The 14,979-nt window shown below is 42.5% G+C and overlaps 1 protein-coding gene across 1 annotated transcript in view; it reads right to left on the bottom strand.

Moving 5' to 3' along the window:
• parp8 (poly (ADP-ribose) polymerase family, member 8) overlaps positions 1–14,979 on the bottom strand; it is a 59,388-nt gene that overhangs the window by 2,614 nt on the left and 41,795 nt on the right. Inside the window, exons 15-27 of the mRNA XM_079516861.1 lie at positions 13,522–13,626; positions 13,053–13,106; positions 12,048–12,143; positions 10,479–10,571; positions 7,533–7,658; positions 6,952–7,017; positions 6,033–6,100; positions 5,298–5,346; positions 4,308–4,420; positions 2,793–2,865; positions 2,085–2,154; positions 1,294–1,370; positions 630–716 (exon numbers count right to left, since the gene is read on the bottom strand). Of these exons, the coding sequence (XP_079372987.1) occupies positions 630–716; positions 1,294–1,370; positions 2,085–2,154; positions 2,793–2,865; positions 4,308–4,420; positions 5,298–5,346; positions 6,033–6,100; positions 6,952–7,017; positions 7,533–7,658; positions 10,479–10,571; positions 12,048–12,143; positions 13,053–13,106; positions 13,522–13,626 (1,077 nt within the window). The remainder of the gene's footprint in view (positions 1–629; positions 717–1,293; positions 1,371–2,084; positions 2,155–2,792; positions 2,866–4,307; positions 4,421–5,297; positions 5,347–6,032; positions 6,101–6,951; positions 7,018–7,532; positions 7,659–10,478; positions 10,572–12,047; positions 12,144–13,052; positions 13,107–13,521; positions 13,627–14,979) is intronic.

The following is a 14,979-nucleotide window of genomic DNA, read 5'->3' as shown; positions in this document are numbered from 1 at the left end:
GAAAATTCTTTGAGACACACATACAGTTGGAGGCCATCGATATTGTCCTTTTCTTTTTGCTGAGGTTTGCGTGATCTGCGCAAAAGGACAGTTAACCCATTTTGGGCGGGAACCCCTTTTGGTGTTTTAAACATTATGTTATAATTTAGCTATTGAAAAATAGCAGATCTACAAGCTCATAGCGCGCCACCGAGTGGCGCGCTACGAGCTTGTACGTCTGCTATTTTTGAAAAATCGTGAAAATATTTATTTCAGAAAACTGGAGGATTTAGAAGGATTTTTTAAAGTTTTGAGGTCAGGCCTAAATGGGTCAAATGATAAGGGACAATATCGGTGGCACCCAACTGTACAGGTATTTTGGAGCATGGCCCGGCGTGGCCATATCCACCATACGTAATGGTTTAGGGCTATACAATGCCGCTGCACCATTGGAATTGCATTACAGAACCTACAAGTTGTTACATTTTATGTTAGTTTTTTCATCCTACAGTGACACTATGGTCATATTGTAGTGTCGGGGGCTGCAAAAATGGAAACGGGTCCTTGTTTCCCCTGCCACGAAAAGGAACCGGAGAGAAGAGCACTATTCTTTGAGACACACACACACACACACACACACACACACATACCTGTGTTCTCTCCGGTTCCTTTTCGTGGCAGGGGAAGCCCGGGTCATCTCTGGGTGTCTCAAAGAATAGTGCTCTTCTCTCCGGTTCCTTTTCGTGGCAGGGGAAACAAGGACCCGTTTCCATTTTGTGTGTGTGTGTGTGTGTGTGTGTGTGTGTGTGTGTGAGTGTGTGTGTGAGTGTGTGAGATGCCCCAGGCCACGCCCGGGGCATCTCTGGGGAGTGTGTATAGACACGGCCAGGCCACAAAGCGCCCATTTTTTGTTTATACCAAGCTAACGCTTGGTGCGATCCCTTCAAAGTAGTCAGCTGACATTTAAATACTGAAAAGTCGATAAAACAACAGTTTAATGAAACCAACGCCATTTCAAAATGGCGCAGACCACGCCCAGAACGAAATGTCACGTGTAGGCGACGAATACAAACATACTGTATTTGTCAGAATTAGCGACTCTAAGAGCTCAAGCTAGTTGTGAGCTTGTAGATTGGCTATTTGTATGATAAAATAGGGCATTAATTGCCGAAACAACATGAAAAGTAGAAATTTGAGCGACAATAGTCGTGAAGTGGTTGAGCGTCACTCTAAATTCTAAAACATCCTAATTATCTACATGAATCCAAAGGTCATTGAAGTAATGCACCGCATATGAAGTGTACTACAGATTACCTGCAGATGCAAGTTGGTTTTGCTGCTTGCTGTATTTTCGTCCTTCGAAGTCACTTTTTGTTGCTTTTTGTTCATCCCTGTTTAACGAAAAACAACAAAACATAAAAACACTGTGCACAGAATGTTATTTAGATAGCATGCAGTGTTGTTTTTGGCAGAAAATTAATAGTTTTCACATAGTTTTAGTCACATTTAAGTCACCCGGAATGTTTTAGTGTTAGTCTAGTTTCAGTCGACTAAATATCATAAGAGTTTAGTCTACTAAATCTACAGTTGATTTAGTCGACTAAAATGTATTTTGGCGGGCCTCGATGCCGTCGTAATGGCTGATTTTACACTTGCTGAAAATAGCTGATCTACAAGTTCACAACGCGTCGCAGCACGACGCGTTGTGATCAGCTATTTTCAGCATGCAACCAAGTGTAAAATAACTTATACTGGATCTCTTGTCCACTAGTCCCTTCCTAACATTTTCATGGTTTGCCTGGTATTGTAGTTTTCTTGAGGTACTACAGTATACTTGTAGTACATTGATAGCCGACAGTGCGATCCACACACCAGTTCCAGTTTTGAGAGCATCATTTTCCCATTGTATTTTAATCACAATTGACTGCAGGCCAAATGAATGGCCAAGCAGGCCAGGCCATCGGGAGATTGGGGACAGTTCCCGGTGGCCAGTGTCACATGTCCCACCATCTGTGTGTCCGTGCGTGCGTGCGTGCGTGCGTGCGTGCGTGCGTGCGTGCGTGCGTGCGTGCGTGCGTGCGTGCGTGCGTGCGTCAGCTGACTACCTGAGTAGCCAAAGGATATGCTTGACATGGGGCTGAGATATATCCCGTTCCCATAGATGGCGCCATGCATCTGTACAACATAAGAGATTTTCATTAGCTTTGCATTTGTAGAGACTAACCATGTCTACTAATTACAACCTCACTTCAATTGGACTAATAATACTGTATGAAGGGCTTTTAAGCATTTTGTATCCAAGTCACACAAAAGTCCAAATCAAGGCACTTTATTTATGCAAAATAACAAGTTTAAGCCCTATGTCATACTTTAACAAAAACAACAACGATAATAATAATAATAATAATAATAATAATAATAATAATAATAATAATAATAATAATAATAATAATAATAATAATAACAATAATAATTTTGGGGGTACAGAATTCATGCTGAGAACTAAGTCCGTACAAAGTACTGATATAATACATGAAGAAATATATTGCAATGATAATGATAAATGTGTTTGGGAGCCACTGTTTAGTAGGTATGTGTTTCTCATGCCTTTTTTGGACCAGGTTGGAAAATCTCAAAAGAGTTTGTGGCAGACCCATCTGAACACTTAACACTTCAAATACTTAGCGTATGTTACTGTATATAGTATCATTAAAATCATAGTGTTTTGCAAATTGTTTGGGGGCCCACTTGCGATAGCCCCACAAGTTGAGAACCACTATTTTATAGTAGGCTGATGTGATTTTGTTCGTTACCTGCAGTCTGGTATTGGAGGCCACCACCAGTCCATTCCTCAGTATAGAATGCCAGTTCTCAATGTGTGATCCACTAAACAACAACAGTAACAACAATAAACAGATTGTCATTGTAGCATTTTAACACAGAAGTCCATAATGTTATACTTGGAAACCGTGTAAGTCCAAAACCGTTTGTTCAGTAACAGTGTTAAAGGACGACTTCACCACTTTTCAACCTATCGTCATATGGTCCTCACTGATGTCCATGAAAAAATGGCACAATTTTCTTCTACTCGTTCTGTGTCTGATAGGACAGCTCTGGGCAGTTCAGATGGGGTTTTTTTAGGTTTTAGATTTGTATTACATACCTCCAGTTCTAGGCTAAACAGAAGGGGGGGGGGGGGGGGGACTTTTTATTATTTCCACACAACAACTCTAAAGGTATATTAATGACATAGTTCAATGTTGAAAATGAGTGGTATTCCCATTTAAACAATGTGGCAAGAACAGGGAAGGAAGAGCTCAAGTTGTTAACCAGACCTGTATAAAGAAGTATTTGTACAAGGTAAGAAAATGTATTAATATAATAACTGAAAGATAAAGAAATATATACTTTATTTTGCTGGATTGGTGTCATTCTCAATCACACCCTGCAACTTATGTTGGACTCCAAGGCAACACCAAAGGCATGGTACCCCCATGCTGCAGGAATTCTATCAGAGCCTTCCCTAAAACACCCTGGACAACGCTCCACACGTCCTAGACTCTTCTCCTTTCCCTAAAACACCCTGGACAACGCTCCACACGTCCTAGACTCTTCTCCTTTCCCTAAAACACCCTGGACAACGCTCCACACGTCCTAGACCTAGACTCTTCTCCTTTCCCTAAAACACCCTGGACAACGCTCCACACGTCCTAGACTCTTCTCCTTTCCCTAAAACACCCTGAACAACGCTCCACACATCCTAGACTCTTCTCCTTTCCCTAAAACACCCTGGACAACGCTCCACACATCCTAGACTCTTCTCCTTTCCCTAAAACACCCTGGACAACACTCCACACCTAGTTAACTCTTCTCCCTACCCTGAAACACCCTGGCCAACACTCCACACATCCTGGACTCTTCTCCCTTCCCTAAAACATCCTGGACAACGCTCCACACAGCCCAGACTCTTCTCCCTTAAAACACCCTGGACAGCACTCCACACATCCTAGACTCTTCTCCCTTCCCTACAACACCCTGGACAACGCTCCACACAGCCTAGACTCTTCTCCCTTAAAACACCCTGGACAGCACTCCACACGTCCTAGACTCTTCTCCCTTCCCTAAAACGTCCTGGACAGCACTCCACACGTCCTAGACTCTTCTCCCTTCCCTAAAACGTCCTGGACAGCACTCCACACGTCCTAGACTCTTCTCCCTACCCTAAAACACCCTGGACAACTTTCCACACATCACCCTGCACAACACGCCACCGGTTGAAGACCCCATAGTGTAAATGGAATGAGTTGTGTGGTGAATGTGCAACTCACTGGAAGGCAAACGTGCTGCCAAAATGATTCTTGGCAGCTCTGAAGTTGGACTCTTTGGCAGGCGGGCTGCTGAGCAGCAGGAACTGATGTGGCGTGTGCATGAACTTCAGTTGCTGTTGGCCAGAGAGGGAGAGGCAGAAAGGCAGAGGAACACGTCAGTCGAGAATCACTGGCTGCGTTTACATGGACAATATGTATTCATTCAGAATTAATTAATTCCGAACAGAGATTCATACACAATTGTTTACATGGAACCTGAATAAAAGTATTCCTCGTTCCTCGCAAGGAATCCACTGGGAACAGAATTCCGTCTTACCATTTATATTACATATTGTGATACAAGCTAAAAACATTCTCGGACCAAGAACACATAGTGTGTTGCCTATAGCAACCATACTAACTAAATAAAAACTAAGACATGATAACTAAAATTAAAACTAAATACAGTATATTGCCAATTTCATCAACAACATAATTGTGACTATAGTGGCCTATAGTCGCGATATTTTTTTCTGTTAATTGCCCAGCCCTACTGCATCCATTTTAACAATATAACCACATGATGGGCCCTATTATGCGTGTCTTAAGTACCAGGTCTTATGACTTAACTTAAGACCTGGAGGCGTGGTCAATGCTGTTTGGCCACTCAGAATAGCCAAATGGCATTGATCACGCCTCCAGGTCTTAAGTTAAGTAATAAGACCTGGTACTTAAGACATGCATAATAGGGCCCCAAGTCTCTGAATCAAGACCATATACTTTGCTGACCGGGGTCCCCCAGGGGTCTATACTTGGTCCCCTCATTTTTCATACTTGTTTTACACTAAATTCCTTCGCCGAAAATAGAAAATATAAGCTCACAAAGCACCATGTTGTGACGTGTTGTGAGCAGCTGCTATTTTTCGCTGAATATCGGCCTATTTTATTGAGGCTTGGTGTGAATGGGTAGGCATATATTAGTGGTACCGTATAGATTAGCATATCACTTACTCTGGTGACTGGAAGTTTGACAATGTGTGACCTGTTACTGGATATCACCCTGCAAACACAAGATAGTGTTTTATTCGACAGCATATTTCATAACAGTGTCCACTGTCCATATACAGTAGCATAACGCTAGTTCCATATTACAGTACACGCACGCACGCACATGCACACACACGCACACGCACACGCACACGCACACACACACACACACACACACACACACACACACGTGAATACAGTATCACACACAAACAATAACACACAAGACAATGCATAGTGAAATGTAGGTAATGGCAAAATAATAAAACATTTTCAAATAGTTTTTTATTAATTCTTTGTCTGCCACACGGTGGCACATGGTTGTAAGGACATTGTAAGGAACGGCTTATGTTAGCAGTAGCTCACAATGTTTATCTTTTGCCAGAAACATTAACTTTCAGACAACAGAATAAACTCCAACTAGACTAAGAGATTTATTTAGAATAATGTTTAAAATCACTGAAGTTATGGTAGGGTTTAGGTCCCATTCCTTAGTAGTAGACCCCCCAAAATAATCATATTTAAACTGGGGACCCCCCACCCTGACAGATGACTCAAATATGACTTAACAGAATTCTATTCAAAAGACTATGGCCCTCATTTATCAACTCGGCGTACGCCCAAATATGAGCGTACGCCGTCAAAATCGTCAAAATCAATGGGTGAGCATGGTGCTCATCTCCCAGTTAAGTGTCTCACCATTGTAGCAGTGGGTGAGCCAAGGGGTCATGTCTATCCATCTGTTTCTTTATCTCTAGGTAAGGGGCCTGTGGGGAGAAAGAGACAAGACATTACATACAGTTATGTGTCCTATCATGCTGCTTTCATATCGCCACTGTCGGGGGGGGAAACGTTGAATGTCCAAAACCGTTACTTTGCAGGTAATGTTTCATGCCATGGACGGAGATCACCAGCTTCTGGTGATTTCAGTGATTACCCTGAGGGAGCTCGTCACCAACGTATGAATGATGCTGGTTGCTAGGAGACACACACAATTGGATTTTTTTTTTTTATATATAATTTTTATCCCACGATTTTGTAACCCATTTTTCACCCCTGTGTCAATTATCTAATGTGATCCTGGGCTCTACACACCCTCCGCCAACCTAGGGAGAGCAACGGACTTGAACTCATGCTTCCTTCATGCCCGAGTGTCCAAGTTGCTCCTTTACACCTGACAGGGGGGAGTTTCCCTGGTTGGACGTAGCGCGTGGAAGGAACACGTTATTCCAACCAGTTCCTTTCCCCTCCATCAGGCGCCCCGGCTGGCCAGGGGGAGGCAGTTTAGAGACCAGGATTACTGCATGTTTTCTGTGAGGGTACCTACCCTAGGGGACACGGGGAGAACATGCAAACTCCACACAGAAACACACAATTGGAAATTAACCAGACATGATGTTTTTTTTTTTGCCTTCACGTTATCAGATTTAGAAAAATACATTTATCTCAGACTTTTTTCCCCAGATTGTGTTTTTGGTTAAAACAAGCTATATTCAACGGCCCATAACTAAAGAACCGATTATAGCGTTTACAAAATTTCAGTCCACAAAATCAACTGTTGATTTAGTTTACTAAAATATTAGGACATTTGTGAACAACCTCCTCCGTGCTGTAATACCTGGGTCATCTCCCGAATAGATGTAAGGCTGTCCAGAGCTCTCATCACACGATCATAGTCCTTTTTCTGTAAAGGAAAAAAAAAGAAGAAGAAAAAAAGAACAGAGTCATGCGGTGCAAATGGAGCAGCGGGTGTCTATTTTGAGCCCGGATGTGTTCTGCATTTTAGAAGAACTTTGAATGAACTGAAAGCTCTCCCTAAAATGAACTCCACTGTTAGTCCGGAGCGAACGGAAAGATACGGAAAGATGATGGATTTTCATTTAACATTACTTACTGTATACTCAATGTGTTGTGAGCTCGTACAGTAGCTTAAGATTATTTCACTACTTTTACATGACACTCTTGTAAGTATGAAATTCATTTATGGAAAAAAATATTATTCTGAAATATATGGATATTAAAGGTTTCTGCAATCTCACCAATCTCACTAATCTCGTTTTTAACGCACGCACGCACGCACGCACGCACGCACGCACGCACGCACGCACGCACGCACGCACACACACCCACACACACACACACAAATAAACAAATAAAATAAAGTAAAGCCAGGATAGATGAGTTTTGCAGTGTACATACCCTGGGGTTGAAGGCCAGTGTCTGTGCGTCGTTGGGATCAACCACAGAGGGATATGGCTCAAAAATGACCACTTTCCTGGGCGACTCCAGAGCAGAGCGACACATGGACACTAACAGATCTACTACCTGCACAGAGAAATGAAGATATAATATTAAAAGCATGATGTCTCTCTGAAGCTTCCGTATTCATGGACTTTGAGAAATGCAGTGGTTCTCAAACATTTGTTCATGCCAAGGATACTCCCAATTGCTTTTGGCCGCCAGACCCCCGTCTGAAAATGTGTTGTGCCAGGGACCCCCAGAAAAGAAGATTTGGGTTAAATAATTCGAAAATCTTCGCTGTGAGCTTGTACAATAGATCTGCCATTTTTGAATAGCCAACATATAAATGATAAAGTGGTTAAATGATTGATATATTAACTACTATTTTTCTGGGGACATCCTGGAACCCTCGGTCCGTCTGCAAAACAGCAGAACACACACGACGCAGCTCGTCTGTGATGACTCTGTTGGGACGGGGGAGGTCAGTTTTGGAGCAGGTCAGTTTTGGAGTTCCATTTTTTAGACCCATGCTACCCTCTACCACTTGAGAACCAATGTCCTAAAGAACACGTTGCATCAGTGGAATCACCCAGAGAAAAGTTATCATTTTTTGGTGATCTTTCTTTTTTCTTTCATACAATGGATAATACATTGTGCTTTATCGGTGTCATTTCCTCACTAGGAAACCACTTCTTTCCATATTCAGCATCCAATGTCACTCTGTCTTTTTATAGAAGGTGTTCATTTCACAACAGTTACTTGACGTGTGCATGACTTGAAGAGAAATGGTCTTGCATTAGCATATCATTCCTGTCGCGTGGAAACCTAGCATGTCCAAAGCCGTTACTTTTCAGGAATGGAAGAAGAATAAATGTTAATCTTGTTAATACTTTTCATTGGTTCAATATTTATAGAACCCACAGACACACACTTAATAAGTCATATTAATTTGTTAAAATAAGTGTTAAACTAACTATAGCAATATAGACTATAGTTATGTGTAACGCCAACCTGAACCTATAACTCTGTTTCGTCTGAGCAATGTCCTTCTGCAAACAACCCGTGTGTGGCTCAAAACGAAGCAAGTAGCCTAAAGGCATATGTAGGCTAATGTCAGACATCACCCGAAGGCCGAAGCTTGAAACATGGGCTTTAATAATTGATTGCCTTTCAACAAAACCATATTTGAAAAATATGGTAAAACCACACGCACTGCTTGGAGTGAGAATGTTTGAAATGACTCCAACGCATAAATCTAACCTCTAAATGTTTTCAGTCAAAAGATAAAAACATTGATGTATCTAAGGCACTCACTCTCTCTCTCTCTGGCGTGCGTGCGTGCGTGCGTGCGTGTAGAAGGGCTTCATGTGTAGCAGTAAGTGGCTCAGAACCTCTGCCTGATAACCTAAAAAGCCTAACATCTCCCCAAAAACATCACCTTTTGAAAAGTGGCTAGTTTTATCTACTAATGCTCCCCCTCCCCTAAGGGAATTTATTCGAAGGTAGAGGGTCATGGGGCGTGGCACTATAGGTCACACTCTAGAGGGGACTGCAAGGTCCACGTTTGAACAAAATGTCCTCTCCATCAAATGTTGTTCGTTCTGGGACCGTCTCCCAGTTACCCTAAGGGAGAGCCCCACTTTGTCAGCCTTCAAAGGACAATTAAAACAGTGGTTGAAAGATGACCCAGACGTGCAATATTTGTTGTAGACTAGGCCCACTCTAAATTACATTTGAATACATGTTAACCCAATCCCTCCCGACACGGCGGGGATTGTGAGTCCAGTGCCAGTCAAATGCGTGAAATACCACAGTAGAAGACACTACAGTGTGGCTTCACTCTTCACTCTGGCTGCGGTAGACCGGTGATGAGATGCTTTCATCCGCGGATGTACTAAGAAGAGGGAATAATAACCATCCAAACACTGGATTTTGGCTCATTTTGAGAAGAAAAAGGAGTAATAACTTAAGCATGTGCGTGCACGTCGGATCCGTATGTAGGCTGTCTAAAGGCTCATACATAGTCTGGATTTTCGGTGGTGAGGTGACCACCGAACTACAACATGACGTCACGAGCCGCGGTGAAGAGCAAACCACCGCCACCGCTCCAGCCCTTCTCTCTGTTTTTACTCACCACCGCTCAACGTTATTTCAGCTCCGGTGAAATAATACCGTAATGACTATGAATAGGCCTTAACATGTGAGTAAAAGCAATATATATATATATATATAAATACAAAATATATATAATTTTTTAATTACTCGATTAAATTAAATTAAAGAAAGACGAGGTCCCTTTAACTTATGTTGTAACATTGTTATGTTATAATGTCTGTTTTATTACTTGATTTTTTTCTTTTTCTTTTGAGGGGAGGGGACTACGGTTGGAAAATAGCTTTCGCTATAAACCTGGCATATTTACACCTGCTCATGTACTGTATGTATTACACCTGTCTTGTGTTCATCAATGTGCGCTGTCCCGACCAAATTAATACATACAGTTGGGTGCCACCGATATTGTCCCTTATCATTTGACCCATTTAGGCCTGACCTCAACATTTAAAAAAATCCTTCTAAATCCTCCAGTTTTCTGAAATAAATATTTTCACTATTTTTCAAAAATAGCAGACCTACAAAGCTCATAGCGCGCCACTCGGTGGCGCGCTATGAGCTTGTAGATCTGCTATTTTCAATAGCTAAATTATAATGTTTAAAACACCAAAAGGGGTTCCCGCCCAAAATGGGTTAACTGTCCTTTTGCGCAGATCACGCAAACCTCAGCAAAAATAAAAGGACAATATCGATGGCCTCCAACTGTATAGTAAAGTAAAAGCCATGGGGGGAATTCCCCCTTTAGGCTAGTGGTATACATGTCCATGTTTCACTCATGTGCCTGTACAGTACCTGAGCTCCGGTTGCGATCTCATCGGCCGCTTCGTTCATCACCCCCAGGGTTTGGAAGGCAAACACACACAGCTCCCTCTCACACACTGTAGGCTGTGGACACGCACGCACGCACGCACACACACACACACACACACACACACACACACACACACACACACACACACACACACACACACACACACACACACACACACACACACACACACACACACACACACACACACACACACACACACACACACACACACACACACACACACACACAGAGAGACAGGGGAGGGGGGATGGGTTACACCAGTGGTTCTAAACATGTGGGTCGGTTTATTTGTCGCGACCCATACAAATTGGTACAAATTGGTCCCATGTTTGGATCACGGACCAATTTGTATGGGTTGAAAATAAATATCCCTTGTTTGTGTGTACCGGTATGTAAAAAAGTAAATAACAAATAAAACCAGAAAATCTAATAATTTCCGTTTAGAATGTTTGTAAACCACGTTTGGGAAACAGTAGGACAATGAAAAAGCCCTGCGCAGATATCACTGAACTAGCTGCACACAACATTTTACCATCATCGTTGTGTTTGAGCAATTCAATTGCACATTATTGAGTCACTTTCAGTGTTCAATTTGTCAACTAAGGGCCGATTCATACTCCTATTTTAGAGCAGAATAAAAGTCGGTTCGGCTCTGTAGAGCCTACAATGTGACGTCATTTGAGGTTCGGGGGGGGGGGCTGGTACCGTCCTAAAGTCGGCTCTTCGGTGCTACTGAAAATTTCTGACGAGCCGAAATCATTTCAGCACTACAGCGCCGAAACAGCGGTAAAATAGGAGTATGAATCGGCCCCAACAGTATAGGAAAGAATGTCCGTCGACTATCTTTTTCACAGATAAAAACTACATAAACACTAAGCTATGATGATTGATGACAATTTTCGCCAACAAATAAAAACTAGACAAAAATGTTAGGGAGGGACTAGTGGAGAAGAGATGTCGCGCTATGAAAAAGAAAGTAATTACAAATAAATTGGCATGGAGCCAAGTATAAATATGGCATTACAACACCATCACAGCCCACCAAAACGCATTTTAATTGACTAAACCGTTTAGTTGACTACAATCTTAATTTAATCTATAAAAACCAAATTGCATTTTATTCAAAAGACTATGTGAAGAAAAGAGTCGAGAGACATCCCATTACTCCGTGTGCGGTTAGGGTTAGGGATGGGGTTATTAATGGGGCCAGTCGGACCAACGGACATCGGAATAATGGGTTGTCGGAACTCGAAACAATGATATGGCACCAACAGACCGCTACTATGGTGCTAAAATTAGCCTATGGTGTGATGTCTTTTTCAGCAACAAGCCAGCTGCTATCCAACGGTCGAAAGCTTTCGACACTTCCCTACAACTTGCGATGCGACAAGACACTGAGACAGTGTACCATTCAACAGCAGATTTTCGGCAACAGATGCTTTCCGACACTTACCGGCCGACTTCGGTGGGTGGAGAGGTACCTTAAAACTAAATAAAAAAATGTGCTGGTCTACGTTGGGCTTCCTCACCCTGAGCATGGGTCCATTCTGGAACACATGTGGCTCATCACAGACCACACAGAACTCGTTCAGAACTGGAATCCGCTGCTCTGCGTACTCTATTGTCTGCAATGACAACAACACAGAGGCAACAAAGTATAAACTAACAGTGTGTGAAATAAGTCCAGTTTTATAGGTATAGTACGTTGATTGGAGAAGTGGACTCAGGTGTGTAATGGGTATGGCACTGTTGGGCTAATGAGGGAGTGGAAACAGGTGTGTAGCAAGGAGTGTGGTGGAATGGAATGTGGGAGTGGCCATTGTAGAGAGACAGAAAGGTACGGTTTGCCCTCGCCCCGCTGGCCAGCATTCATATTGGCCAAGATTCTTCTGTATTCGAGTACACTTCATTCAACTGTAATGGCATTATATGGCTCATGGGGACAGTGTGGACTACAGGGCTTTGGGAGATAGAGAATGTCATTTGACAGAAGAAGAGTCATAGTCAGCGTTTAGAGCAAATAATAAAGTTTGACTGTGTTCCTGATGTTGTCTTGAGTTGTAATAATAACTGTAATAACAACAATACACAACCAAAGGAGTGTGTACTAATGGTCTTTGAAACATCGCAATGTACAGTAACGTATGACAGTGATGTCACTGACTAATCCTTAATTGGTATCTTTGTACTAGTGGCAGTGGTCGCTACACGCGTGTTTTTTGTTTGTTTGTTTTTCACGCTCGCCCTACTCAAATACTAGTGTCAACAATCAAGTAGAACTATCTCAAATGGTCGTGGAGGACATTCCACAGGCGTGGGGCAGTGGAGCAGAATGCCCGGTCATCCCCATGGTGCGGAGCTTGGTCATGAGCGACGGTTTCGAGTAGAGGGTTGTGGTCTGAGAAGTTCTTTGAGGTAGGAGAATTATCGAGTATTGGTTTAATTGAATGTGTCAAAATGATGACTGTAGCTGTTAGTTCAGGGAGGGAAGCTACTGCAGCCGGAATGAAGTGAGAGCAAAGATAAACATTTACCTGGACCAGGAAGCCTCGGTCTCTGATTGGAATGGATTTGGCACCGTTGTTTGGCTACATAGAGTGAGGGAGATGGAAATGCTATTAGTCAGTGAACGCATAGTATAGACCACTGGTTCCCAAACACTCGGTCGTGACCAATTTGTGGGTCGCGGACACATTGTTATGGGTCCCCTTATCTTTTGGTTTGCTAAATTTGTTTTTTAATTATAATTATTTCAAAACATTTTCAAAAAACATTCCCAAAAAAAGCAAAACTTTTCATGAATTAAACCAAAATTCAATGTTTTTTTTTCAGTAACTTCATGAAGAAATAAAAGAAAAATCAAAGAAATGACATACCGTAAATTAGAAGAAAAGAAGTAATGAACATAGCAGATCTACAAGCTTGCGGATCTATTTGGGGAATGAGGAATGGCTATAGACAGTGTTAGCCTTGGCTTCACTAGAGGTTGGACTGGATACTCACCGCAGGCTGCGTGGCGAGCGATGGGGCCAGGATGCCGATAAGCCCTGAGGTAAGAGAGAGCCGGCGGCCCGGCCCGTCAGACGCCGAGTCCTTGAAGATGTCCACCTTCATCATTGAATCCGCGCATATAGGAAACAAAGCAATTAACTTTTTTCACCTTCTGAGATATTTTGGGGCAAGCAGATTCTTATTTAGTTGTTTGTTTCAACCCTTCTGTGATTATGAGAGTTCTTCAGTACTGTTTACCAGTTAAAACTGGTTTTCAACCATTTAGCCTCGCAGACCCTAAACTAAATAATATTTTGTCCACAATTCCATGCTGTATTGATGTGGTACCCTCGGAGAGATAACAGGCAAATGTTGATCAAAATAACAATTATTTTACATTCTCTACTAATTGTCTCCACCAGGCCGAAGGCATGGGGAGAGAGTATGTTTTGCACTCCGTCCGTGTGTGTGTGTGTGTGTGTGTGTGTGTGTGTGTGTGTGTGTGTGTGTCCGTCCGTCCGTCCGTCCGTCCGTCCTTCCTTCCTTCCGTCCGTTACCAGCTAATCTCCGCCACCGCTGGCCCGATCCATGCCAAACTTTGCACACACTCCCTGGATGCCAACGACGAACCTCTGCCCCAAATATTCTTCAGCGGCCTGTTATAGCGCCACCATGAGGCCAATTTAGGCAAAACACATTTCTGTAGATTACTCGTACACATTTTATCCATCACACAATTCGGTATACACTATCTCCATAGTCATGTGATCAACACGGATCTGCACCATTTCCCATCTTCCATCCTGATTGGCTAATATTGGCTTCCAAAGCTCACATGATTGGTCCGTTTCGAACAAAATGCCACAAATCACAAACACAGTGTGCAATTTCCGTGAAATTATACACGCACATTTCCACTAGGCCGAGGACGACATGCCATGCCTCATTTTATTCCAAATCAGCCTCATGGTGGCGCTATAACAGGCCAATTCCTGTTTTTAACAATAACTGCATCAATCTGTATACAACTTATGTATGCGCACTCCCTAGAGGCCATGGAAAAACATTGTCCCTGCATCCCTCCACATCTGCCGGTTATAGCGCCACCATGAGGCCTGACGAGTCTGTTGGATTTCTCAGATTCTACACTGATGCTGCACATGTCCTGCTCATCCAGAATTCTATCCTCAGAGATGCTCTGAGTGATCTGGCTCTGCATTTCCTCAACGAAATGAAGAAAATTGTTGCAAAAAACAAACAAACAAAAAAAACATGTTTATATTACTCCTAAACATTTTGCCAAACATCTCACACAGTCCTATCCTCCTGGTGGAGACCTGTGCCCAGAAGGGCACTTTTTCTAGTTGTAATTGTAATTGACTTCTTGTAAATTAAGTAATGCAGATATTATTAAACAAGAATTTAACTCTTGAGAGCCAAGATTTGGTTTAATTTTACACTTACACACAT

Source organism: Electrona antarctica (genome assembly GCF_951216825.1).
Source record: "Electrona antarctica genome assembly, chromosome: 12".
In the NCBI taxonomy this organism is placed as follows: domain Eukaryota; kingdom Metazoa; phylum Chordata; class Actinopteri; order Myctophiformes; family Myctophidae; genus Electrona; species Electrona antarctica.
Note: the sequence above shows the minus strand (reverse complement) of the source record. Positions and strands in the feature narration are given on the sequence as shown.